Genomic DNA, 25,611 nt, shown 5'->3' on the forward strand with positions numbered 1-25,611 from the left:
GACTACAAGTTGGTGCTGGCCATTGACAGGAGATCTCTGTTCTCCATTGAACTCTGAGCACAGATTACTTTTCACTGGCAGCTGTTTCTGGAGAACTAACTGGAGGAAAGCCTACAAGGAAACAATAATCAAAGAGAAATAAAGAAGAATATTTACTAAGCACTGTTTATAATAGCTAAAAGTTAGGAAAACTTAACCAATTCTCAGGGATCTGTTAAGTAAAATGTGGAACACAAGTAAATGAAATCACAGTTTCACTATATAATGCTCTCAAATAATTTTACAATTATACAATTATTTCTAGTAAGGTTGAAATATTTTAATATCCCTAGTAATCATCCACGTTTTCACTTCCAGGCTTTGCTTTTTAATGTCTTTTTTTTTTTTTCCCCTGGAGCAACCAGAGGGCCCCTGTCAGGAGCCACAGTCAAGTCACTGGAAACCCCTAACCTCAACTCCTCAGCTTCCCACTTCCTGTCTGTCTCCCCTTGGCCAAACTCAACTGCAAGCCAGAGGGTGCCCATTGATGCGATCTCTAGAAGTCAGAGGGCATAAAGCACTGTTCATAATAGCTAAAAGTTAGGGCATGTTAATAGTTAGGGCACAAAGCATGTTAAATACACATTCCATTCCCCTCTCTCTAAGATAAACACTCAAATTGTTGAGAAGTGTTCCTACCCATTATAATAATATAAAAATATTTAGAAATCCTTACACTTTGTTATTAAATGAAAATCTAGGTTATAGAACAGTATACAGTATGATCCCAACTACACAAAAATACAAATATAAAACACAGAAAAGCAGGTATAAATAACGATATATTGACAGTGGTAAACTTTACATAAGGGTATTTATAGTTGATTTTAAGTGACTTTTGAAAGTTCCAAATTTTCCACATGAAATGAGTGAAGTTAATAACTATTTAAAATCATATCAAGTTTTAAATTTATATTCCAAGGAGCTCAGATGTTTGCCTTTTCTTCTTTTCTAAATCCCAATAAATAACTAAAGAAAGCAGATAAGGTCAAATCTATAGGAGCTCTGAAATGGGAAGCGACGCCATGCAAGGACAGAGACAGAGAAGACTCTCCTCGTGATAAGAAGTGGATGCAATCAAAGTAACGAAGTCTACTGAATGCCAGATGTTCTATGTAGAAGATGAAAGCATGAGAGAAAACCAAGAGAGAGAACTGCCTCAAAACCCCACAAACCTTGAAGTCATCCTCAGCTTTTCTCCTCTCACTCTCCATGGCCAATCCATCAGCAAATTTCAACCAAGCCTTTCAAAGACATCCAGAACTGAGTACCTCCACCATCCCAAACAGCATCATCTCTCATCTGAGCTAGTCCATTAGACTCCTAACAGACTCCTGTTGATCTTGCTGTCTCCACCCCCTGCCCCCATGCTGGCTTTTCTCCATGTGTCTCTCCATGTCTGCATTCCTTCTATTTTTACCTGGAGTGTCTTGAAAGACCAATGACTTCAGTGGGCTATGCCAACGGGCACACTTGCTCTATAACTTCCACTGTCTGTGTCAATGGGCACTCTGCCCTCTGACTTCTAGAGATCACATCAATGGGCACCCTCTGGCTTGCAGTTGAGTTTGGCCAAGGGGAGACAGACAGGAAGTGGGAAGATGAGGAGTTGAGGTTAGGGGTTTCCAGTGACTTGACTGTGGCTCCTGACAGGGGCCCTCTGGTTGCTCCAGGGGGAAAAAAAAAAAAAAGACATTAAAAAGCAAGGCCTGGAAGTGAAAACGTGGATGATTACTAGGGATATTAAAATATTTCAACCTTACTAGAAATCAGGGAGCAACCAAGTGAAATGGTGGGGAGATCACCTTTCACATACATCAGAATGAAAACATTTAAGATTCAACCCCAAGTGCTGAGGGAAAATGAACAACTGTGCACACCACCGAAGGAGGGTGTGCTGGTTCAACCACTTTGGAGAGTAAAACGGAGATTGCGAGTCACGTGTGGTGGCCCCACCAGCGCTGAAGCCGCACGTGTGGCTAAATGGTGGACCCACTTCCCAGGGCACCCCAGAGGAAAGCTCCGAATCTGCTCAGTCTGCATGCACCCTGTCACTGCTGCATTATGGTTAAAAGTGAAATTTTAAGATGACCACAAATAGCAAGATGGTCAAATATGACATAATACAGCCATATAAGAGCTTAATATGCAGTAATAAAAACAATTTTGCCTGATTTATATACACATTAAATGGCCCAAGAAATCATTTGGCATAAATAAATACTAACAGATTGTACCAACATAATAAATTTCAAAACATACTGTTGAGTGGAAAAGAAAACAAGAGGAAGTTCCAAAATGTATGTACATTTTGAAAAACACACAAAACTCTGCAGACACAGATTAATTTTTTTTAATGGGTAGGAACACTTCTCAACAATTTGAGTGTTTATCTTAGAGAGAGGGGAGTGGAATGCGTATTTAACATTTTACTGGTTGAAATAAGCATTTTAAATTAATGTAATAAAATGACAACAATTATAAAATCAAGCACACGGGCATTTGATATATCATTCTTAGTATCTACCAGAATTTTTAAAATGTTACTTAATTGAAAACTAGTTCCAGTAACTTATAGCTTACTCTCTAGATGTAGCCATCCACTTGCATTTGGTGCTCTGCTGTGGTGCCTACTATTCATTAGAATATGAAGATGTATTTTATTTGCACATGTCTGGGCAATTTTCAGGAACCACTAATCTGCCATTATTTTTGCTTAGCCATGTCTCATGCCAGCTTTAGGTATATACCAAATAGGTGAAGAAAATACATAAGACACAGACATATGCATACTTGTGTACGCACCTTCAACTATGAAAGAGAAAAACTGGAAGTAACTTCTATGAAAAGATCACCAAGACAAATCTGCCCAGCCAAACCCAGCCCAGCTTTGCAGAATAGTGAGAAACAGTGAACGGGTGTTGCTTTAAGCTACTAAGTGTCTATGTATGTGTTGGCAGGAGTGAGGGGTATCAGCAAAAATTAATAGAAACAGTGCTCTGTGTTTAGAACCTGGCTGTCCTTGGTCCTGAATATGATCAGAATATGGTTTAAAAAGGAAACTAGCATTAGGAGAAGGAAGGGAAAAATGAAGGGAGGGAAATAGGAGGGAGAGATGAACCATGAGAGACTATAGACTCTAAGAAACAAACAGGGTTTTAGAGGGGAGGGTGGTGGGGGATGGGTTAGCCCGGTGATGGGTATTAAGGAGGGCACGTATTGCATGGAGCACTGGGTGTTATATGAAAACAATGGATCGTGGAACACTACATCAAAAACTAATGATGTATTGTATGGTGGCTAACATAACATAATAAAATTTAAAAAAATAAAAAATAAAAATAAAAAGGAAACTAGCAGGGTTGGTCCTATCGTTTTTTTCTGTCTGGTACACAGACCTGACCGAGGCCATACCTTTTGCATTTGGGGATCCTGTTGTAATAAGCAGTTTTCATTTTCTCCTGAAATTTTCTTGCACATTGTTCGGGCAATTTTGACTTCAAGAAAGTAGTCCAAACTCTCTGTGACCTGTCAAGGAGTAATTTAAAAATTAGATATCATAGGGGCACCTGGGTGGTTCAGTTGGTTAGGTGTCTGCCTTTGGCTCAGGTCATGATCCTGGGGTCCTGGGATTGAGCCCTGAATCGAGCCCTGCATCGGGCTCCCTGCTCAGCAGGGAGTCTGCTTCTCCTTCTCCCTTTGCCCCTTCCCCTCACTCGTGTTCTCTCTTTCTTTCTCTCTCAAAATAAATAAATAAAATCTTTAAGAAAATAAAAAATAAAAATTAGATATCGTAAATGAATACATGATATCAATTGTCATCTCTGATAAATAAACATGTCATTGACTGCTTAGGGCAAAGAATGTCTCCCCACCACCCTCCTTCCCCCCTATAGTTTCCTTGCCAGAAATTTTGGGGTAACTGGAGGGGAAGAAATTCCTCCCTTGATCTCTCTCCCTCTGTCTGTCTATCTCTCATCATAGTATTGAATGTTAAATAATGACAACTGTCCCCAAGATAAAGCAAGAAAACTATTCCCCAAAGAATGTTTTCCTGGGAAAGGTAATGGTTTGCTTATTGGAGCTTGGGAAATGAACAGCAGAGTCTATAACAGCTTCATACCTAGTCAATATTGGGAGAAGAAGACATCCCAGAACTGAAATTTGCTTGGAGGGTATTGCTTTTCAAACTTCCTTCCTTGGCAATTTTAGCAATCCAACCCTATTCCACATGATACACCCTCCCAAGTCCCTGATTTCAGGGACTCTTCCTCTCCCATGAAGAGCCCCTCACCAGCCCTTGTATTCCAGAGGGCCCTATGGGGAAATGGAGATGCACAATGGCAAATGGAGACTTTTATTATTTAAAAATGAGAACAAGGTAAGATTTTACAAAACTTAAGGGAGAGAATGTATTAAAGAGAATGACCAAGTTAAACACAATAACTGACCCTAGAAGAGTAAGAGATCATTTTGAAAACATAGGAAACATTTTGGACATTCTCGAGAAGTTGCCTGGGCATTGAACATAATGGTAGTGGTCAGCAGAATTCTAGGATCGTTTTCTTGAATATCATATATACTTTAAAATTTTCCAGTTATGTGTGTAAGTGTATATAAAGTGTCTGGAAGGACAGCCAACTGCTTCTGGGGGTGCCCTCAGGAAATGACGAGTCAGATTGGAAATGCAAGAAATTGGGTCTTTGTTTCTATTTTTCAACTCAATGACTTCCAGACATACTCCTAGAACATTTTTTAGGACTGGATAACAAGTTTCTCAACCTCAGCACTATTGACATTTGGTGCTGGATCAGTCTTTGTGGTAGGGGCTATCCTGGGCACTGTAGGGTGCTTAGCAGCGTCCTTGGCCTCTGCCCGCTAAGTGTCAGTGGCCCCCTCTGGTTGTAATAACCAAAAATCCCTCCAGGTATTGCCAAAAGTTCCCTGCCAAGCAAAATCCATGCCCACTTGAGAACCACTGCTTTATATTTGAGTAATATTTCCAAGTTAAAATTATCATAAAAACAAACTGCTCTGAATCATGCTCAACAACCACCAACTGACCATTAGCCCTAGCTTGACCCCTAATTGCCCAGAAAAGGGAAGAGGATAGGGGTCCTGGCTGCTGAGGCAGCCCTTCACTGCTTTCACAGAAGGGCTTCTGACTCTCCTGACCTTCCATGACCTCTTTCCTCTGGCTGCAACGTCCCACCACTTTACTCCATCCATATCACTCAGGCAGTAACATGTGCTCATTCACAACAGACAGCCTGGGTTTAAATCTTGGCTCTTCTACATAATAGCTGTGTGTCCCTGGACAAAATACTAAACCTCTCTGTGCCTATTTCCTTTTCAAAGTGGAAGAAAACAGTTCCTACATAATGAGTTGTAAGATCTGAATGAGCATATGAAAAGCAACCAGGTCTGGCACAAAGTAGACTGTATATACAGTTGACCCTTGAACGACATGGGGCTTACAGGCACAATCAAAAATCCAAGTGGAATTTATGACTCCTCAAAAACTTAACTACTAATAGCCTACTGTTGACCAGAAGCTTTACCAATAACATAAACAGCCAACTAACACATATTTTGTGTGTCATATATATTATATACCGTATTCTTGAAATAAAGTAAGCTAGAGAAAAGAAAATTTTATTAAGAAAATTATAAGGAAGAGAAAATATATAAATATAGCACTGCACTGTATTTCTTGAAAGAAATTAGCATATAATTGGACCCACGGTGCTTATTTTTACCATCATTCACCTCGCACAGAATCTGCAGCCGAGTCTCAGTCAACTATGAACTAGAGCAGGTAGCTGCAAACTTTTTCTTTAAGGACTGGAGAGTAAATATTTTAGGCTCAGAACACACAATCTTGTCAGTGCGGCACAAAAGTAGCCCTAGACTGCACTCAAATAATGTGGGTGGCAATGTTCTAATAAAACTTTATTTATAGACATGGAAATTTAAATTTTATGTAATTTTCATGTCACAAAATATCCTTTTTTAATTTCTTGTAACTATTCTTAGTTCATGGGGCATACAAAATAAGCAGCAAGCCAGACTTGGCTGCAGGCTATAATTGTCCAGCTCCTGATAGAGAGCTTTGTACTTTTAAGTTACATCAACCAATAAGATATAGTTGTTCTCTTTATATAGAGCCTGTGTGTGTGTTACTAAATTTAATCTGAATTATCACCAAGCATTTTTCTTTTTGCTTTTGTTTTGTTTTGAGTTAATTTTATTTGAGGGGGGGGAATGTTTCATTCTTCCTTACCTTTTTCTTCAGTGTGTTTTCCAGTGGTATGTAGATGGAAGGTCAAGGAATTTTAATTACCTCTGTTCTAGACTCTTTTTGAACCTGTTTCTACCTGATTCTTTTGAATTCTTACCTGCATTCAAGAGTTTACAGTGAGCTGAGAAATAAAATGTACATTCATGAAAAAACTAGCACACAGTACAAAATGATGTATAATTTTTGAGACATGAGAATTCGGTGTACTTTTGATTAAATAAAGCAGAACCATCTATTTTTGGAACTGAAAAAGCATAGATAAAGACAAGTCCATGAAAGTGGAATAGTTCACTATTAATTAGTTTACTACATATAAATGAGCCCCCAGGGCAGTTGATATTCATGAGGCTTTAACTTGGCCACCCAGTGATGACAAACATCCTGGCGCCAGGTGTCCACTATCCAAGAAACACAAACAACATAACCAGGATCACAAAAAGAAAAGGAGGAAGCCAAGACCCACTGAGTGTGGAGGATGGCCAAGGGGCCAAATGTCCCAGCCTCATAGGGACATGAACCTGCCAAATGAGCCTTCTCTCCTGACCCCATTAAGAAAACAGGAACCTCAGCAGATTACTGGTGACCTGGAGGGATGGACAGCAAAGGCTAGAGAGCAGAGGGTGGATAGGAGACAGGGCTAGTGAAGGAGGAGGAGGAGCACAAAGACTGTCCCTGTACAGCATGTCACTCCGATGTTGCAGGGTAGCCCCCTTTTCCCATCAACCCCTCTCTCTTCCCTTCCTTAAACTCCAGCCAGACTGGCTGAAACTCCATTCCTTCTGTGCACCTACTGATTCCTCTCTGGGGTCCCCCCAAACCACAGTCCAATCAATTTTCTTGAGAAACAACATTGATGCAATGCTCTCTTCTATGATATGGTCCGTATTTCAATTCCCCCAACTATATCTTTTATAGGGTTTTTTTTTAATCCAAGGGATAATACAAGACCACATATTGAATTTAGTTGTCATGTTTCTTATACCTCCTTTAATCAAGAAGTCTCCCTGTTTTTTCTCCTGGTCTCTCATGACCCTGATAGTTTTAAGAGGTCTTACAGAATGCCCCATAATATGGATGTTCCTCATGATTTCCTTCAGGGGGTGGATTTTAGACAAGCCTACCCTGCACAGGTGATGCTATGTCTTTTCCATGACTTCACATCAGGGACACATGATGTTAGTTTGTCCCAGTGTTGGTGACAAGCATTTGGTGAACAAGGCATTTGCCAGATTTTCTGATTGTAAGGGTATATTTTCCCTATTGTAATTAATTAATGAAAGAATCCCTGCAGCAATTTGTCCTCCACCACTCTCCCACCCAGTGGGTGTAGGACTCATTGATGATGTTTGCCTGAAATAGTTATTGCCGTGATGCCATGATGATTTCCTACTTACACAGTCTTTTATATCTACAGGTAGGCGTTTTTATGTAAAGAAGAGCCTTCCCTTCCTTTTTTCAGTGAAAGGAGAGGATGCAGAAGCAGCAGGGCCAGGACTTGCACTTTCTTTGCCTTTTCACTGTGTTATAATTCATACCTATAATGACTCATTTGATGAAATCAGCCCAAATTGTCCCAGACTTGGCCCCCTCAACAGCCTTCTTAGACTCTCACCTATGCTTTCTGATATGACTGTAATCAATTTTAAGTTATTTTAATGGCTATTTCATAATAGAATAATAAAAGATGAAGCATAACTAATTTTCCTCCCAAAACCCCTAAAATAAAATTAATATATATTTGGCTAAAGGCATCTCTCAGCTGTTTTCCACTCCCTGGGGTCTGTGCCCTCTGTGGATAATGGGCCCCCTCATGACCGCATCTTGGAGAGAAAAAGCAAAGAGAACATGCTCACCAACCTGCTCCTGGGATTTCAGGACCTTTACCACCTTGAAGGTATACTTGTCTTTGCTGATCTTGTTATACTCTTTCATGGCAAACCACAGGGCCTGCTGCACATAGACGTAAGTTTCCGGGATGTCTTGGAACTTCCTCACCACCTTCGACCTGCCCCAGGTGTGGACACCTCTGGACACAAGGGTCACAGTGACCACCAGGAACAGCAGGCTCAGGCAGAGTCTGGCCATGGTACCTCAGCCAAGGGGGTATAGGCCTTGTTCCTTCTATCCTTCCAGGACTGGGGCAGGACATGGGCTGGGCTGGCCCTGCTGCTTCTACACCCTCAGGTCTTCCTGGCACTGCTAGGGATGAAAGGGGGAGAACTTCTGTTAGTTTTGTGTCCTATGGTCTTCTCTTTCTCCTTCCTCAAAGAGAGGTAGAGTAAGAATTGGGCAGTCACAATTCAGACCATTTTCCCATCTTTCTGGAGGGAATGCTTGCCTCCATGCACTCACACTCCTTTCCTTCCCTACCAACTGACCCCTGCCTCTTTGCCTGCGAGGTTCCCACACATCTAGTGCAAGTGTCTCTCTGTATCCGGTCTCAGTGCAAAGAAGGCACAGGGACCTGCAACAGAAGCACTGCCACATGAGTCTCGAAACTCGTCTTGTTTCCTCTTCAGGAGCATGTATGAAAATCCTCAGCTGACCCTTTGTCTGGCCTCAAAACTGCCCCCACCATCTCTCCCATTTCCAGTCAGGCTCATTAGCCATCACACTGGGATCTGTTTATGGAGTATTATTGAGTCTTGCCAGGCCCTATAATAAGGATATCACATGTTTCTCTTATTTAATTATCTCCCTTGGGGCCACATAATGAGTAGTCCCTTTTACACAGGACGAAAATAGGTCTCACAAAGAGGTCAAGTAAATGCCTCGGGCTACCTGTCAGAGCTTTACTTCATTGCCTGAAACACACCTTCAGACCTACCTCAATCTAACAGATGAGTAAGTGTAGATCACAGCTTGTAATGTGCATTTGCTCTCCTATAAAAGGTGAATCAGGATGTAGTTCATGAGACAGAGGCACAACAGTTAATGTGTTAAGTATAGATAATGAAGAAGCAAATAGCCTGACAGGTGTAGGGGCCAGGGGCAGGCCACATCAAGGAAGCCACCTGGGCATGAAGATAATTTTGATTTAAAAAACAATCAAAACCCAGCAGATTCAGGGAAATTTCTTTACCTCCTCGCCTCCTCCAGCCACCTAAAAAGAATTTAAAGGCCCTGCTCCAGGAAGAGAGCTATCACCACAGACAACTACATTATGATGTGAACATGGTATGGTAGACAGGGGTAACCTAGTAAGACCTGTTGGATCAAAGTCCTCTCTTTGTCTCATTGTTTCCATGGGGCCAATAAATATTTGTTTACCAAACATCAATTCTTTTTCTTTCTTCTTGAGGATTACATTTCTTCCCTTTGAAGTCCCAGACTCCACCCTCCTTTTCCTTAGTTCAGAATGACTTATATACATCAGTTTGCCTGACTGTCTTTGGAATTTCCATGTCTGTGTGGATTCCCCATATGTATGAAATTACATTTGATTTTTCTCCCGTTAATCTGTTGCATGTCAATTTGATTCTTAGACTGGCTGGAAGGACCTTGAGGAAGACAGGAAATTTTTCCTCCCCAACAGAGACAAAGGCAGAATCCAAAGGTTGTGTTCACCACAGACAAGTGCTAAGTATAGCTTGCCTAAGTTGAGCAAGGAATGTGGCAGCAGAACCTAAGGACAACTGATATCCATCAGACACTAACTACACATGAGATACATGGAGCACAGAATATTCATAAGGTCTTATGTCAACCAACCAGTGATGATGCCATCATGGCCCCATGTGTCCTCACCCCAGGAACCACCAACCAAATCCTCAACATGTCCAGCTGTGCCAGGCAGACTTACCTGTGTCTCTCCTCAGGGCCAGTGGGTGTTTCCGACACGTTGCACAGGCTTTGCTCAAACCCCCGCTCTGGGCCCTGTAACCCCATCAGCAAGGAGACTGAAGCAGCAGAGAGTATCACAGGTCCAGGGTCTGGGCAACATGGCCTTTGTGTCTCCCCAGTTTGCCCCCATATCTGAAGTATGTTAAATTGCTTCATTTCCCCACCTAGCCTCTTGCCTGATGGTTTGATGGTTTGCACTTACTTGATATACATGGGATTTGCTTGAGTGGCTAACTTTGGCCTGTGAGACATTCTGCTCCATAATGTCTGAATATGTTGCCCAGGGCACACTTGGAGGCCATCCTGGCATTATAGACCTTCCCCACCCAGTACAGCTATACCCCAGACCCACCTCAGAACCAAGTTCTTCACCACACTCCTGCTTGCTGAGACTTGAGCTGGCTGTCCTCACCCACAGGTGGTATCTTTCTCCTTCTGAGGACTTGAGCTTTGACCAGCTCCCCTCATGGGCCACTCTCTGTCCAGCACACTCAGTTCTTGCCCCTACACCTGGTCAGAGTGTTAGTTAGGCCTGGATCAGGGGTGCTTCTGCCCTCTGGCTACACTCTCTGGCCAGGTGGTCACATCTATGGGCCCTTTGTGAGGTAAGCCCAGCCCCTCTGATGCTCTTCAAGGGCAGGGCACCTGTAACAGGTCCCTCAGCTCCCAGAGCCCCACAGGCTCAGCAAGACCAGCAGTATCTGCCCCTAATGCAGAAATCTTGCTTGTTTCACACCTCTTGGCTTTCTAAATTCCTGGGCTTAGGACTGAACTCCTTGGAAATGAAAGCACCTCCATGGTCATTTCTGTCAGGGTTCTGTTATATGACTCCATAGTCCTAGAGGCAGGATGAGGCACCAAACGGCCAGGTCAGGGAATCTGGGACTGAGAGGCACTTGGGGAGGTGGTGCCTATGGCTAGCAAGAGCTGCCCCCAGAAACACCAAGCAGAAGACATCATTTGGCAATGACAGTACTGGCATAACCTACCTCTGTGGGATGAATGAATGAGCAGATCCCCACAGACCCATTAGCCATATGTACCTCCATTGTTAACCTTGTCCCAAGTAAACATTCCCCATTCTGCCTCCCTCTCCCTTGGGGGGGTTCCCTCTCCTGGTAGTGATTCTTAGGCCCAAACCAGGCTCCACTGAGGAGCAGATTCCATCCCACTCTGCAGTTAGAGCCTAGCAGTAACAGGGAGCTCCTGGGAACTCAGAAACCTGGGGATTAATATTTGTCTTTCCAGAGCAAAATATAGATCAGCATAAAGAGGATCTTACCTGAGATACATAAGATAAAACTCCAAACAGGAAGTCAGACTCTTGGGCCTGTAAAACCTGAGAGTGCCTGGCTGAGGGTTCAGATGTTTGAGACAAAATTGTGTGCTCGACCTGAGGAGCACTTTCTAAGCAGGTATAAAACACAATCACCAAAATGGGAAGTAATAATTAATTTGGCCACACATTTTGTTGCTTGCACACACATGCACATATAGGCAAAGTTGAGAGATGAATGGGAACACAGAATAAGTTATTTGGAAGATATTTGGTATTTGGCAAAGGACTAAATTCTCTTTTCTGGAAAACTCCTTTTAAATCCAAAAGAAAAAGACAATTTCCTCCTTTGTCTTGATTCAAAGTGAGTCAAGAATTTGAGCAGACAACACATCCAAAATGAATCCATTTCCCCTCTTGGCCACACATCAACTGTTTGACAACAACTGGCCTGTGGTAAGAACTCTCTCTAGCTGCCCCTGTTGATTCACCTTCTACCTGGTATCTGTGTCCAGAGGAAGTTGCACAATGTAAAGCAGAGAGACACCCACACCCTTCTCTGTGACTTCCACAGGTCTGGACAGGAGCCCATTTGTGATGCCACTTCCTCTCAAAGAAGGTGGTCCTGGGAAATAAAAGGGAGTGGGGGAGTTGCTGAATGCTGTGGTGGATGTGGACCCACAGATCTGAAGGGGAAGGGGCTCCATCAAGCCAGAGTCCTGGGGCCCATCCTCAGGTCTCGACTCGTCCCCCCAAAACCCTCTCCTCCCAACAAATCACACTCTATCTACTTTGGAGTCACCAGAAACCACAGATGCAGATTGTTCCAGAAGCTATTGCCATCCAAAAAGCCTTTCTTTTTGCTCATGACTGCAGGCATCAGGATTTCAAGAAGGGACCAACAGGGTGCTTGTCACTCAGGGTATCCCATGGATTTGGAGAGCAGCTGGGACGCACCTAGGCTCATTGCTCATGTTTAGAGTGATCTTTTAAGCAACTTTATTAAATCTAATTCCCATACCATTCATCCATGTAAGTACACAATTCAACGGCTGGTAATGTTTTCAAGTGTCATTCATGTTATAGCATATCTTGCTACTTCATTTCTTTTTATTACCAAATAATATCCCATTGTATGTGTATACCACATTTCATTTATCTATTCACCAATTTGCACACATTTGGGTTGTTTCCACTGTTGAAAAGAAAACCACAGGCCTAAATGACATCACTTAGGTTAAGTCCCCAAGTCAGTAAACCAAGACTTAGTAACTAACCTAACTACAGTGTCAACCCACCAGAAATGTAATCTTTAACCAGTAAACATGGAATTTCCTGGTAAACACTAGGAAATTAACTGATAGACTCCTTTTACTCCCCTTAGAAGGGCAACTTTGCTTAAACAACACATCTCTTGCTAATAAATTCCTTTCTTCCTCTTCTTCCTCTTTCTTCTCCCCTTTCTTCTTCTTCTCCCCTTTCTTCTTCTTCTTCTTCTTCTTCTTCTTCTTCTTCTTCTTCTTCTTCTTCTTCTTCTTCTTCTTCTTCTTCTTTTTCTTCTTCTTCTTCTTCCTTCTCTCCTTCTCCTCTGCCTCCTCCTACCCCTTCCTCCCCCTCCTCCTCCTTCTTCTTGTAATGCCCTCTCTATGCTTTTAAAAACCCTTTTCTGTTTGTCTGTTTATTTAGCTCAATGAATTTCCCTTCTACTTTTTAGATAGGATGCTGCCTAATTCATGAATCATTTAATAAAGCCAATTAGACCTTCAAATTTACTCATCAAATTTTGTTTTTTAACACCATTTTTTGGCTATTATGAATAATACTGTTAGAACCTTTATGTTCCAAGATTTGTGTAGACATTTGAGTATATACCTAAGAGTGGAATTATTGGGTTGCATGGTAACTCTATATTCAACATTTTGAGGAATTACTGGATGGTTTTCCAAAGTGGGTACACCATTTTACATTCCCACCAGCAGTGTACGAGGGTTCTAATTTCTCTACATCCTTGCCAACACTGGTTATTATCTGTCTTTTTTGATTATAGTCATCCTAATGGGAACAAAGTAAGACAAGTGCTAAGAATTTGACAAATGTGACACAGTAAATTTTAATTTTCATAATACCAAAGTGCTTTTATGAGTAATTTTTTTAAGATAAAAATCCAATAGGAGATTCAGAGAAAAGTCATGAAAACACAAACACTCACATGGAAATATGCTTAACATCCTCAACAACAAAAATTCAATTTAACCCAAGAATGAAATGTCACTACTCTTCTACACACTGGGAAAAAAATTAAACACAATGATAATGCTCCATTGATAAGGAACTTTCATCAGCATTGACAGAGTAGGAATCGAACAGTCTTTATTATAGCAATTTAGCAATCCCTGTTAAACATTTAAAAGTTACATATTCTTCAGCACAGTGTTCCACATCTAGGATTTTGTCTCACAGAAATGCTTGCCTACAGGCACAAAATTGACTGAAAATTATTCACTGCACTACAGTTCCTAGTAGTTAAAAAAAAAAAAAACATGAGGAAAACAGCCCAAATATGTATCTATAGTAGGTTATTAAATAAAATGTGTAATATTCTGTACCCACTGTGGAAAACAGTATGGAGATTCCTCAAAAAATTAAAAATAAAATGACCCTATGAGCCAATAATCACACTACTGGGTATTTGTCCAAAGAATACAAAAATACTAATTCAAAAGGATAAATGCACCCCTATGTTTATAGCAGCATTATTTACAAGAGCCAAATTATAGAAGCAGCCCGTGTCCATTGATAGATGAATGGATAAAGAAGATGTGGTGTATATATACAATGGAATATTACTCAGCCATAAAAAGAATGAGATCTTGCCATTTGCAACAACATGGATAGAGCTAGAGAGTATTATGCTAAGTGAAATAAGTCAGTCAGAGAAAGACACCATATGATTTCACAAATATGTGGAATTTAAGAAACAAAAGAAATGAGTAAAGGGAAAAAAGAGAGACAAACCAAGAAACAGACTCTTAAGTATAGAGAACAAACTGATGGTTCCCAGAGGGGAGGTGGGTGGGGCAATGGGTGAAATAGGTGATGGGGATTAAGGATCACACTTGTCGTGATAAGCACCAGGTGATGTGGAGAATTGTCAAATCACTATATTGTACACCTGAAACTAATATAACACTGTATGTGAACTACACTGGAATTATAATAAAAAACTTAATAAAATTTTAAAAATATGTAATATCCATGGAATGAGATCTAAAAAATTAACCAAAGCATGTGCATGTACTGACAAGGAACAATATCTGCTCTGGATAAATAAGCAAGTTGTAAAATATTAAGCAGAAAAAGATCAGGATTTGTTAAGAATAAATAATGATTTGTTAAGCTCAAAAAAAGGAAACCTTGGGATTTTGAACCATTCATAGGCTTGTGCCTGAAGGATGGGATTACATGGGAATGTCACATTCTAAGTTAATTATTTCCATAATGCTCTAGCTCTTAATAATAAAATAGAACTAATAATAAAATAAAATAATTTCTATAAAAATTTGAAAGCTCCACAGTGAAAATTAAATGTAGAGAAGACCTTAAGATGATGAAAAGCAAGTGCCTACTCCACTCTTTACCTCTCAGTCCCATTCCACAGGACTCATAAAAGATATTGTGAATCCTTGATATGAAAGATGAGGATTTGGCTCACATGCTAACTCTTTATGTTCCTCCTTCTTCTCACTATTTGGATGGATGGATGGATGGGTGGATGGATGGATGGACTGATGGATTGATCAATCAATAGATATTCTACTAGTTATTTGTATAAGTTTAAAAAATATAATTAAACCTCTTCTGATTCATCAACCTCCAGGATCTCCTTTTGAACCTATCTGTAGGATAAGGGCATTAGTAGCCTCGTCTATTCCATTACCTTCTTTATCCCCATATCCCACTCTCTGTTGTGCAAATCTTCAGTCATCTAATGGGGAAAGCACAGTTGTGGGAGGAAGGATGACTGAAGAACTTGCAAAACAAAACAACAAATGCTTAAACATGGGGGTCTAGCAGACTGGCATAAGATTTCTAATTTTCTAAATATGATTAACTGTATGATGACAGATGATTAATTGAAATAAGGCAAAAGTGGTGGAAGCTAGATTCTCAGTTAAAAGGCTGTTGGGATATTGCAAATGGGAGGAGGTGGCTGCTTCTGGGGTATAAGCAAATGAAGGGGAAAGTAATGCCCGGAGTTATGAGCTGGTTGAGCTAACCAGTCCTAGAGATAGAAGAGTCAAAAGTCAAAGGTGACCCCAGATAATAAGTGGCTTAAGCAGTAGGCAGTGTGTCATGTGCTGGGGTGGAGAATGGAGGAGAAGGTTTTGGCAGGAAATGTGAAGAGTTGAACGTGGGGCAAATGAAATGTTAAGTACCTACATGATACACCTGTCTCAGGTAGTTCTCACCCTCTGCTTCCACTTGCCAATCAGTCTGTAGCCCACTAACCCATTTTATCAAATACTGGGAATATCTTTCAAATACTGGGAATAATCTTATTAATTTGCTCATTGGTCTATGATTTGCCCCCTCCTTCTTTCCCCATCATATAGACAAGACCTTTCCACCTGCAATGGCTGAATAATGTCTCAGGATTGATTTAGTCTAGACTCTATTTTGAACACATGTCATCTGCATCATTGCTGGTATTAGCAGCATAATGATAATTCTGTGCATATCTCTTTGTACATAACCAAATTCTTGCTTAAATGTGATTTTCTTGAAAAATCACATAGTCAACATGCATGCAAATGTAATAAGCTGAATCTCCCCCAAGCCCTGTAAAAGAATCTGTGTGTGTGTGTGTGTGTCTGTGTGTGTGTTTGAGAGAGAGATAGAGAGAACACAAATTTTCTATAATTAATTAAATTCCTAAAACCAGGAAGCAAAGATTCTGTACATAGACTTAGTGATTGACATATACCTCATTCCCACATCAAGGCCAGTGGAGAGATGAGAGGGAAGTGGAAAAAGAAATGAGAGAAGAGGAAAAGAGAAACCAGAAGGAAAGTATAAACCAAAGGGAAGCAAGCAGGAACAAGAGGCTGGTTCTGAGTTGAGGTGAGGGTCCAGTGAGGCCTGGGAGCTCTCAAAGGGCAGGACAGAGACCAAAGAACAGGCATGTGTCTTGTACCTTCCAAGGCTTTGGATGTTCCTCCTCCCCTCACTGACGTCAGGGAGGCTGGGCTCTGCTCTTGCTCCTTCTCCTGCTGCCCTGAGCCTATAATCAATCCCCAACAATGGGCTGGAGCCTCCTGAAAAATGGGTCCTTGTCCCACAAACCCTCTCCAGGAGGCTCTACCTGGCTCCTTTTTTGGCCTTCCTGGCTCAGGGCCACGTGCTCTCATTCATTAGGACAGGTGACTGCAGAAATGTCCACGATCACTGAGGCTGTGTCTTTGCCACCTGGTGGTTCTGATGACTCCTGCTCTATTTTGAGGCATATATATATAATTTGGGGTGCATTTGAGTTCAGAATTATTACATTTTCAGAATGAATCATCTTTTATGACATTAAGTAGTGGCTTTATTTAAACTTCAAGAGATATTTTCTGAGGTCTTCTTTGTGGCCTCCACTGTTCTACACATGACAGTCAGGGCTGGGCTTCAACAGAGCATGGAAGGTGGGGAGCACACCTGCTCAGGTAATTTTTACGGGTCCAGTGACTGAGTGTGCTTTTCACCCAACTCTCTTGGATTCTCCAGAAAAACAATCATAGAGAAAGAGATTGCTTCTTATCCTCTTTTCTAGCGTTTGCATCAATTCTTTCCTCATTACATTTTCTAAAACATTCTAGACCAGCATCATTTCTAGTTCCTGAGACCTATTTTCATCCATCTATTCACATATAATCTTATATTCGCATATATAAGGCCTTGTGTAGGCCCAATGTAGCTAGAGCTAGCTAGAAGTTGTGTAGTGAGGCTCTGAAAACACCCCAACAGGTTAGGCTCTTTTTAACTAGTTTCCCCTGAGGGTGGGACTCGTTAAGAATAGAGGGCTTGTATGGTGATTAACATAACATAATAAAATTTAAAAAAAAAGAAAGCATCTTTCAATAAAATATTTTTTATTAAAAAAAAAAAAAAAAGAACAGAGGGCTTTGGGATATTTCAAAATGGTTCCTGCCCAAAACAGGAGGGAACTTTTCTCTGATATTTACTGTGGGAATATGGCTGAATTGCCAGTGGTAAATCTCACAATACTGTGGGGACATCTCCCCGACACTGCAATGCCTGGGCTTCCCTGGAGTTTTTCTGAGTTGTCCTCACTGAGCCTCCTGCAATTTGTCAGTTGAAGTTTAGGCTTGCCTTCTCTGACAATGGTTCCCACAGTGGTTTCTGCTAGTCTCTGCTCTGGTAAACCATGACCCCTGTACTCGCCTCTGTGGCTCTCCAGTCGTGGGGGTAGCAGTTTGCCCTGTGTCCTCCAATCTTTTATAAATCTATTGTCAGTCTATTCAGCTTGTTACTTGTTAGGATGGAAAGGTGACTTCCAAGCTCCCAGGACTTTTTAAAAACTTTTCTTTGCAGCGGAGAAAGATGGCGGAGGAGTAGGGGACCCTATTTCAACTGGTCCCTGGAATTGAGCTGGATACCTACCAGACCACTCTGAGCACCCACAAAACCAGCCTGAGATGTAAGAAGATCTGGATCTCTACAAACAGAATATCGCAGGCGGTTGGTTTTGAGATACAAAGCGGAGAGCTGTGATTCTGCAGGCAGATATCGGAGGATAAACAGCAGCAGGAGAGTGCCTGGCCATGGGGATCCTACACCGCTGGTGAGCGACAGCCTTGCGCCCTGTGGACAGGCACAGACTCGCAGACTGGTAGCAGCGGGGAAAGGACTTTAGGGCAGCCCCTGGAGCGGAAGCCCAGAGCGGCGGGGTCGCACCTGCGAACTGTAGCCCCCAGGACAGAAACCCGGAGCAGTGGGGTTGCGCAGGCAAACTGCAGCCCCCAGGCAGGAAACCCGGAGTGGTGGAGTCGCGCATGTGTGAAGTGGGAGCGGCTGGTGGTTTTAGAAGCACAAAGGGCAGAGACATGCCCAGACCTGGAGGCAGGACTGGGAGCACTGCAGAGGGGTGCACAACCCAGGATGCTGCAATTTAAACGGAGACAGTGTGGCCTGGAGAGCTCACTGAAGAACAGACTGCAATCTCTCTGCTCTGAGGCAGAGGGTTGGAAATGGTCTCTTCTGCTCTGACTCTCAGAAGACACGCGGAAAGCCACCAGGGAAAGGCGCCAGAGAACAAAAGCCCCAAAAACTGATTCCCACTGGGCCCATCCCCTACCACAGGGGCACAGGGCAACTCCGCCCAAACAGGGTTGCCTGAATAACAGTGCAGCAGGCCCCTCCTGCAGAAGACAGGCTGGGAAAACAAGAGGCCAGCAGCCCTAAGGTCCCAAGAAAACAGGTGCATCTTGCTTGGGTTCTGGTCAATAATTTCGACTCTACACATTCCCTCAAACACCCATCAACAGAATGACTAGGAGGAGGAGCCCCCAAAACAGAAAAGACTCAGAGATTATGACTTATGCTGCAGATTTACAAATGGATGCAGATATAACCAAGATGTCGGAGATGGAATTCAGGCTAGCAATTGTGAAGACAATGGTTAGAATGGAGAAATCAATTAATGGCAACATAGAGTCTCTAAGGGCAGAAATAAAAGGGGAATTGGCAGAACTTAAAAATGCTATCGATGAGATCCAATCCAATCTAGATAATCTAACAGCTAGGGTAACTGAGACAGAAGAGAGAATAAGCCATCTGGAAGACAGTATAATAGATAAAAAGGGAAAAGAGGAGGGGCGCCTGGGTGGCTCAGTTGGTTAAGCGACTGCCTTCGGCTCAGAAACCCACATGGCTCAGGTCATGATCCTGGAGTCCCGGGATCGAGTCTCGCATCGGGCTCCCTGATCGGCAGGGAGTCTGCTTCTCCCTCTGACCCTCCTCCCTCTCATGCTCTCTGTCTCTCATTCTCTCTCTCTCAAATAAATAAATAAAATCTTTAAAAAAAAAAAGGGGAAAAGAGGAGGCCAGGAAAAAACAACTCAGAATCCATGAAAATAGAATCAGAGAAATAAGTGACACCATGAAGCATTCCAATGTCAGAATCATTGGAATCCCGGAGGGAGTGGAGAGAGAGAGAGGACTAGAAGATGTATTTGAGCAAATCGTAGCTGAGAACTTCCCTAATGTGGGGAATGAAACAAACATTCGAGTCCTAGAGGCAGAGAGGACCCCTCCTAAGATCAAGGAAAACAGGCCAACACCCCGGCATGTAATAGTAAAACTTGCAAATCTTAGAACCAAGGAAACCATCTTAAGGGCAGTTAGGGGGAAGAGATTCCTTACGTAGAGAGGGAGGAACATCAGAATAACATCAGACCTATCCACAGAGACCTGGCAAGCCAGACAGGCCTGGCAAGACATATTCAGGGTACTAAATGACAAGAACATGCAGCCAAGAATACTTTATCCGGCAAGGCTTTCATTCAGAATGGATGGAGAGATGCAGAGCTTCCACGACCGGCAGAAGTTGAAAGAATATGTGACCACCAAGCCGGCCCTGCAAGAAATATTAAGGGTGGTTCTATAAAAGGAGAAGACCCCAAGAGTGATATACAACAGAAATTTACAGGGACAATCTATAAAAATAACGTCTTCACAGGCAAAATGATGACAATTAATTCATATCTTTCAATAATCACTCTCAATGTGAATGACCTAAACGCTCCCATAAAATGGCACAGGGTTGCAGATTGGATAAAAAGACAGGACCCATCCATATGCTGTCTACAAGAGACTCATTTTGAACCTAAAGATACATCCAGACTGAAAGTGAAGGGATGGAGATCTATCTTCCATGCCAGCGGACCTCAAAAGAAAGCTGGGGTAGCAATTCTTATATCAGACAAGTTAGATTTTAAACTAAAGTCTGTAATAAGAGACACAGGAGGACACTATATCATTCTTAAAGGGTCTATCCAACAAGAAGATCTAACAATTGTAAATATCTATGCCCCCAACATGGGAGCAGTCATCTACATAAGCCAACTGTTAACCAAAATAAAGAGTCATATTGATAACAATACGTTAATTGTAGGAGACCTCAATACTCCACTCTCAGCAATGGACAGATCATCTAAGCAGAAAATCAACAAGGAAACAAGAGCTTTGAATGATACATTGGACCAGATGGACCTCATAGATATTTACAGAACATTCCACCCTAAAACAACAGAATACTCATTCTTCTCGAGCGCACATGGAACTTTCTCCAGAATAGACCATATACTGGGTCACAAATCAGGTCTCAACCGATACCAAAAGATTGAGATTATTCCCTGCATATTCTCAGACCACAATGCTCTAAAATTGGAACTCAATCACAAGAAAAAATTTGGCAGAAATTCAAACACTTGGAAGCTAAAGGCCACTCTGCCCAAGAATGTTTGGGTCAACCAAGAAATCAAAGAAGAACTTAAACAATTCATGGAAATCAATGAGAATGAAAACACATCGGTCCAAAACCTATGGGATACTGCAAAGGTGGTCCTAAGAGGGAAATACATAGCCATCCAAGCCTCACGCAAAAAAATAGAAAAATCCCGGGGCGCCTGGGTGGCTCAGTCGGTTAAGCGGCTGCCTTCGGCTCAGGTCATGATCCTGGAGTCCTGGGATCAAGCCCTGCATCGGGCTCCCTGCTCAGCGGGGAGTCTGCTTCTCCCTCTCCCTCTGCCTGCCTCTCTGCCTACTTGTGCTCTCTATCTATCTGTCAAATAAATAAATAAAATCTTTAAAAAAAAAAGAAAGAAAGAAAAATAAAAATAAAATTATGAATGAAAGGGGAGAGATCACGACTAACACCAAGGAAATAGAAACAACTATTAGAAATTATTATCAACAACTATATGCCAATAAACTGAGCAATCTGGATGAAATGGAGGCCTTCCTGGAAACTATAAGCTGCCAAGACTGAAACAGGAAGAAATTGACAACCTAAATAGGCCAATAACCAGTAATGAGATTGAAGCAGTGATCAAAAACCTCCCCAAAAACAAGAGTCCAGGGCCTGATGGATTCCCTGGGGTATTCTACCAAACATTCAAAGAAGAAATAATACCTATTCTACTGAAGCTGTTTCAAAAAATAGAAACAGAAGGAAAACTTCCAAACTCATTCTATGAGGCCAGCATTACCTTAATCCCCAAACCAGGCAAAGACCCCATCAAAAAGGAGAATTTCAGACAGATAACCCTGATGAATATGGATTCCAAAATCCTCAACAAAATCCTAGCTAATAGGATAGCTAATAGAATGAAACTCGACCATTCTCTAACATCATTCACAAAGATAAACTCAAAGTGGATGAAAGACCTCAATGTGAGAGGTCAATACATTAAAAGGGTCATCCACCATGACCAAGTGGGATTTATCCCCGGGATGCAAGGGTGGTTCAACATTCGCAAATCAATCAACGTGATAGAACACATTAATAAGAGGAGGGAGAAGAACCATATGGTCCTCTCAATTGATGCAGAAAAAGCATTTGATAAAATACAACATCCTTTCCTGATTAAAACTCTCCAGAGTATAGGGATAGAGGGAACATTCCTCAAGCTCATAAAATCCATCTATGAAAAACCCACAGCGAATATCATCCTCAATGGGGAAAAGGTGAGAGCCTTTCCCTTAAGATCAGGAACACATCAAGGTGCCCACTCTCACCACTGTTGTTCAACGTAGTACTAGAAGTCCTAGCAACAGCAATCAGACAACAAAAAGAAATAAAAGGTATTCAAATGGGCAAAGAAGAATTCAAACTCTCTCTTTTCGCAGACGACATGATACTTTATGTGCAAAACCCAAAAGACTCCACCCCCAAATTACTAGAACTCATCCAGCAATTCAGTAATGTGGCAGGATACAAAATCCATGCACAGAAATCAGTTGCTTTCTTATACACTAACAACGCAACTGTAGAAAGAGATATTAGAGAAATGATTCCATTTACAATAGCACCAAAAACCATAAGATACCTCAGAATAAACCTAACCAAAGAGGTAAAGGATCTATACTCTAGGAACTACAAAACACTCATGAAAGAAATTGAAGAAGACACAAAAAGATGGAAAAATATTCCATACTCATGGATCGGAAGAATAAACATTGTTAAAATGTCTATGCTACCCAGAGCAATCTATACCTTCAAGGCCATCCCGATCAAAAGTCCAATGACATTTTTCAAAGTGCTGGAACAAACAATCCTAAAATTTGTATGGAATCAGAAAAGACCCCGAATTGCCAAGGAAATGTTGAAAAAGAAAAACAAAGCTGGGGGCATCACGTTGCCCGATTTCAAGCTCTATTACAAAGCTGTGATCACCAAGACAGCATGGTACTGGCACAAAAACAGACATACAGACCAATGGAACAGAATAGAGAACCCAGATAGGGACCCTCAACGCTATGATCAAATAATCTTTGACAAAGCAGGAAAAAACTTGCAATGGAAAAAAGACAGTCTCTTCAATAAATGGTGCTGGGAAAATTGGACAGCCACATGCAGAAGAATGAAACTCGACCATTCTCTAACACCATTCACAAAGATAAACTCAAAGTGGATGAAAGACCTCAATGTGAGACAGGAATCCATCCAAATCCTAGAGGAGAACATAGGCAGTAACCTCTTTGACATCGGCCACAGCAACTTCTTTCAAGATACATCCCCAAAAGCTAGTGAAACAAAAGCAAAAATGAACTTTTGGGACTTCATCAAGATAAAAAGCTTCTGCACAGCAAAGGAAACAGTCAACAAAACAAAGAGGCAACCCACAGAATGGGAGAAGATATTTGCAAATGACACTAGAGATAAAGGGCTGGTATCCAAGATCTATAAAGAACTTCTCAAACTCAACACCCAAAAAACAAATAATCAAGTCAAAAAGTGGGCAGAAGAGATGAAAAGACACTTCTCTGAAGAAGACATACAAATGGCTAGCAGACACATGAAAAAATGTTCATCATCATTAGCCATCAGGGAAATTCAAATCAAAACCACATTGAGATACCACCTTACACCAGTTAGAATGGCAAGAATGGACAGGGAAAGAAACAACAAATGTTGGAGAGGTTGTGGAGAAAGGGGAACCCTCTTACACTGTTGGTGGAATGTAAGTTGGTACTTTGGAAAACAGTGTGGAGATTCCTCAAAAATTTAAAAATAGAGCTACCCTATGACCCAGCAATTGCACTACTGGGTATTTACCCCAAAGACACAGATGTAGTGAAAAGAAGGGCCATATGCACCCCAATGTTCATAGCAGCAATGTCCGCAGCAGCCAAACTGTGGAAAAAGCCGAGATGCCCTTCAACAGATGAATGGATAAAGAAGATGTGGTCCATATATACAATGGAATATGACTCAGCCATCAGAAAAGATGAATACCCAACTTTTACATCAACATGGATGGGACTGGAGGAGATTATGCTAAGTGAAATAAGTCAAGCAGAGAAAGTCAATTATCATATGGTTTCACTTATTTGTGGAACATAAGGAATAACATGGAAGACATTAGGAGAAGGAAGGGAAAAATGGGGGGGGGGATTTGAGGGAGAGATGAACCATGAGAGACTATGGACCTGAGAAACAAACAGGGTTTTAGAGGGGAGGGGGGTGAGGGGATGGGTTAGCCTGGTGATGGGTATTAAGGAGGGCACATACTGCATGGAGCACTGGGTGTTATACGAAAACAATGGATCGTGGATAACTACATCAAAAACTAATGATGTATTGTATGGTGACTAACATAACATAATAAAATTTAAAAAATAAATAAATAAAAAATAAATCACAAATCATCACCATCTCCAAAACTCTAAAAAAAAAAAAAAAAAAAAAAAAGAGCAGGTGTCGCGGTCTTTGTACTGCCAGGAGGTTCCATAGCCACCAAAGAGATCAGAGGTAGCATGATAAACAGTACAAGAACATCCATTTGGGCACAGCCCTGAAGGCCAACCCTTTTAGAGGTGCTTCCCATGCAAAGGTAATTGTGCTTGAAAAAGGAGGGATTGAAGCCAAATAGCCAAATTCTGCCATCAGGTCTTATGTCAGGGGCCAGATGATCAAGAATGGCAAAAACGTCAAAGCCTTTGTACCCAATGATGGCTGTTTGCATTTTATGGAGGAAAATGATGAGGTTCTGGTTGCTGGATTTGGTCATAAATGTCATGCTGTCAGTGACATTCTTAGAGTTCGTTTTAAGGTTGTCAAAATAGCCAGTGTCTCTCTTTTGGCCTCTTACAAAGGCAAGAAGGAAAGACCAAGATCCTAAGTTTTGATGGTGAAAACATGACAATAAGCTCTGAAAAAATATGCCAAAAAATTACATCTTTATACATGTGTACCCATTAACACAGATTTGTTATTTTTAATGTATTTGTCTTTTAAATCCTATGGAAAATAAAAAGTGGAGTTATGAACCAAAAAATAAAAATAAAAAAGAATAAAAAATAAAAACTTTTCTTTAAATTAATCTTATTTTGAGATAACTCCAAATCCACCTGCAGTTGTAAGAAATAATATACAGATTCTGTGTATCCTTTACCCAGTTTCCTCCAATGGTAACATCTTGCATGAGAGTCCAATATCATGACCAGGATATTAACAGTAATGCAGTCAAAATATGGAACATTTCCATCCACCGGGATCCCTTATGTTGCCTTTTTTTTTTAATATTTTATTTATTTGACAGAGAGAGACACAGCGAGAGAAGGAACACAAGCAGGGGGAGTGGGAGAGGGAGAAGCAGGCTTCCTGCCAAGCAGGGAGCCCGATATGGGGCTTGATCCCAGGACCCTGGGATCATGACCTGAGCTGAAGGCAGATGCTTAATGGCTGAGCCACCCAGGTGCCCCATCCCTTATGTGGCCTTTTATAGCTGCATCATGCTCCATCCCCACCTCCATCCCTGGAAACCATTAATCTGTTCTCCCTTTCTATAATTTGTCACTTTAAGAATGTTATATAAGTGGAAACACTCGATAAATACCTTTGTTTGTTTGTTTGTTTCAATTATAA

At 41.5% G+C, this 25,611-nt stretch overlaps 1 protein-coding gene and 1 pseudogene across 1 annotated transcript in view; one reads left to right on the top strand and one right to left on the bottom strand.

Annotated features, from left to right (window-relative positions):
• The window catches only part of LOC110590022 (cystatin-13-like), a 30,363-nt gene extending 19,654 nt beyond the window's left edge, over nucleotides 1-10,709 (bottom strand). Inside the window, exons 1-3 of the mRNA XM_021700708.1 lie at nucleotides 10,536-10,709; nucleotides 8,198-8,539; nucleotides 3,454-3,567 (exon numbers count right to left, since the gene is read on the bottom strand). Of these exons, the coding sequence (XP_021556383.1) occupies nucleotides 3,454-3,567; nucleotides 8,198-8,425 (342 nt within the window). The 5' untranslated portion in view covers nucleotides 8,426-8,539; nucleotides 10,536-10,709. The remainder of the gene's footprint in view (nucleotides 1-3,453; nucleotides 3,568-8,197; nucleotides 8,540-10,535) is intronic.
• LOC110590045 lies at nucleotides 10,282-24,886 on the top strand (annotated as a pseudogene).
• The last annotated feature ends 725 nt before the right edge of the window (nucleotides 24,887-25,611 follow it).

The sequence above is a fragment of the Neomonachus schauinslandi genome, chromosome 10 (genome assembly GCF_002201575.2).
Source record: "Neomonachus schauinslandi chromosome 10, ASM220157v2, whole genome shotgun sequence".
Lineage (NCBI taxonomy): Eukaryota > Metazoa > Chordata > Mammalia > Carnivora > Phocidae > Neomonachus > Neomonachus schauinslandi.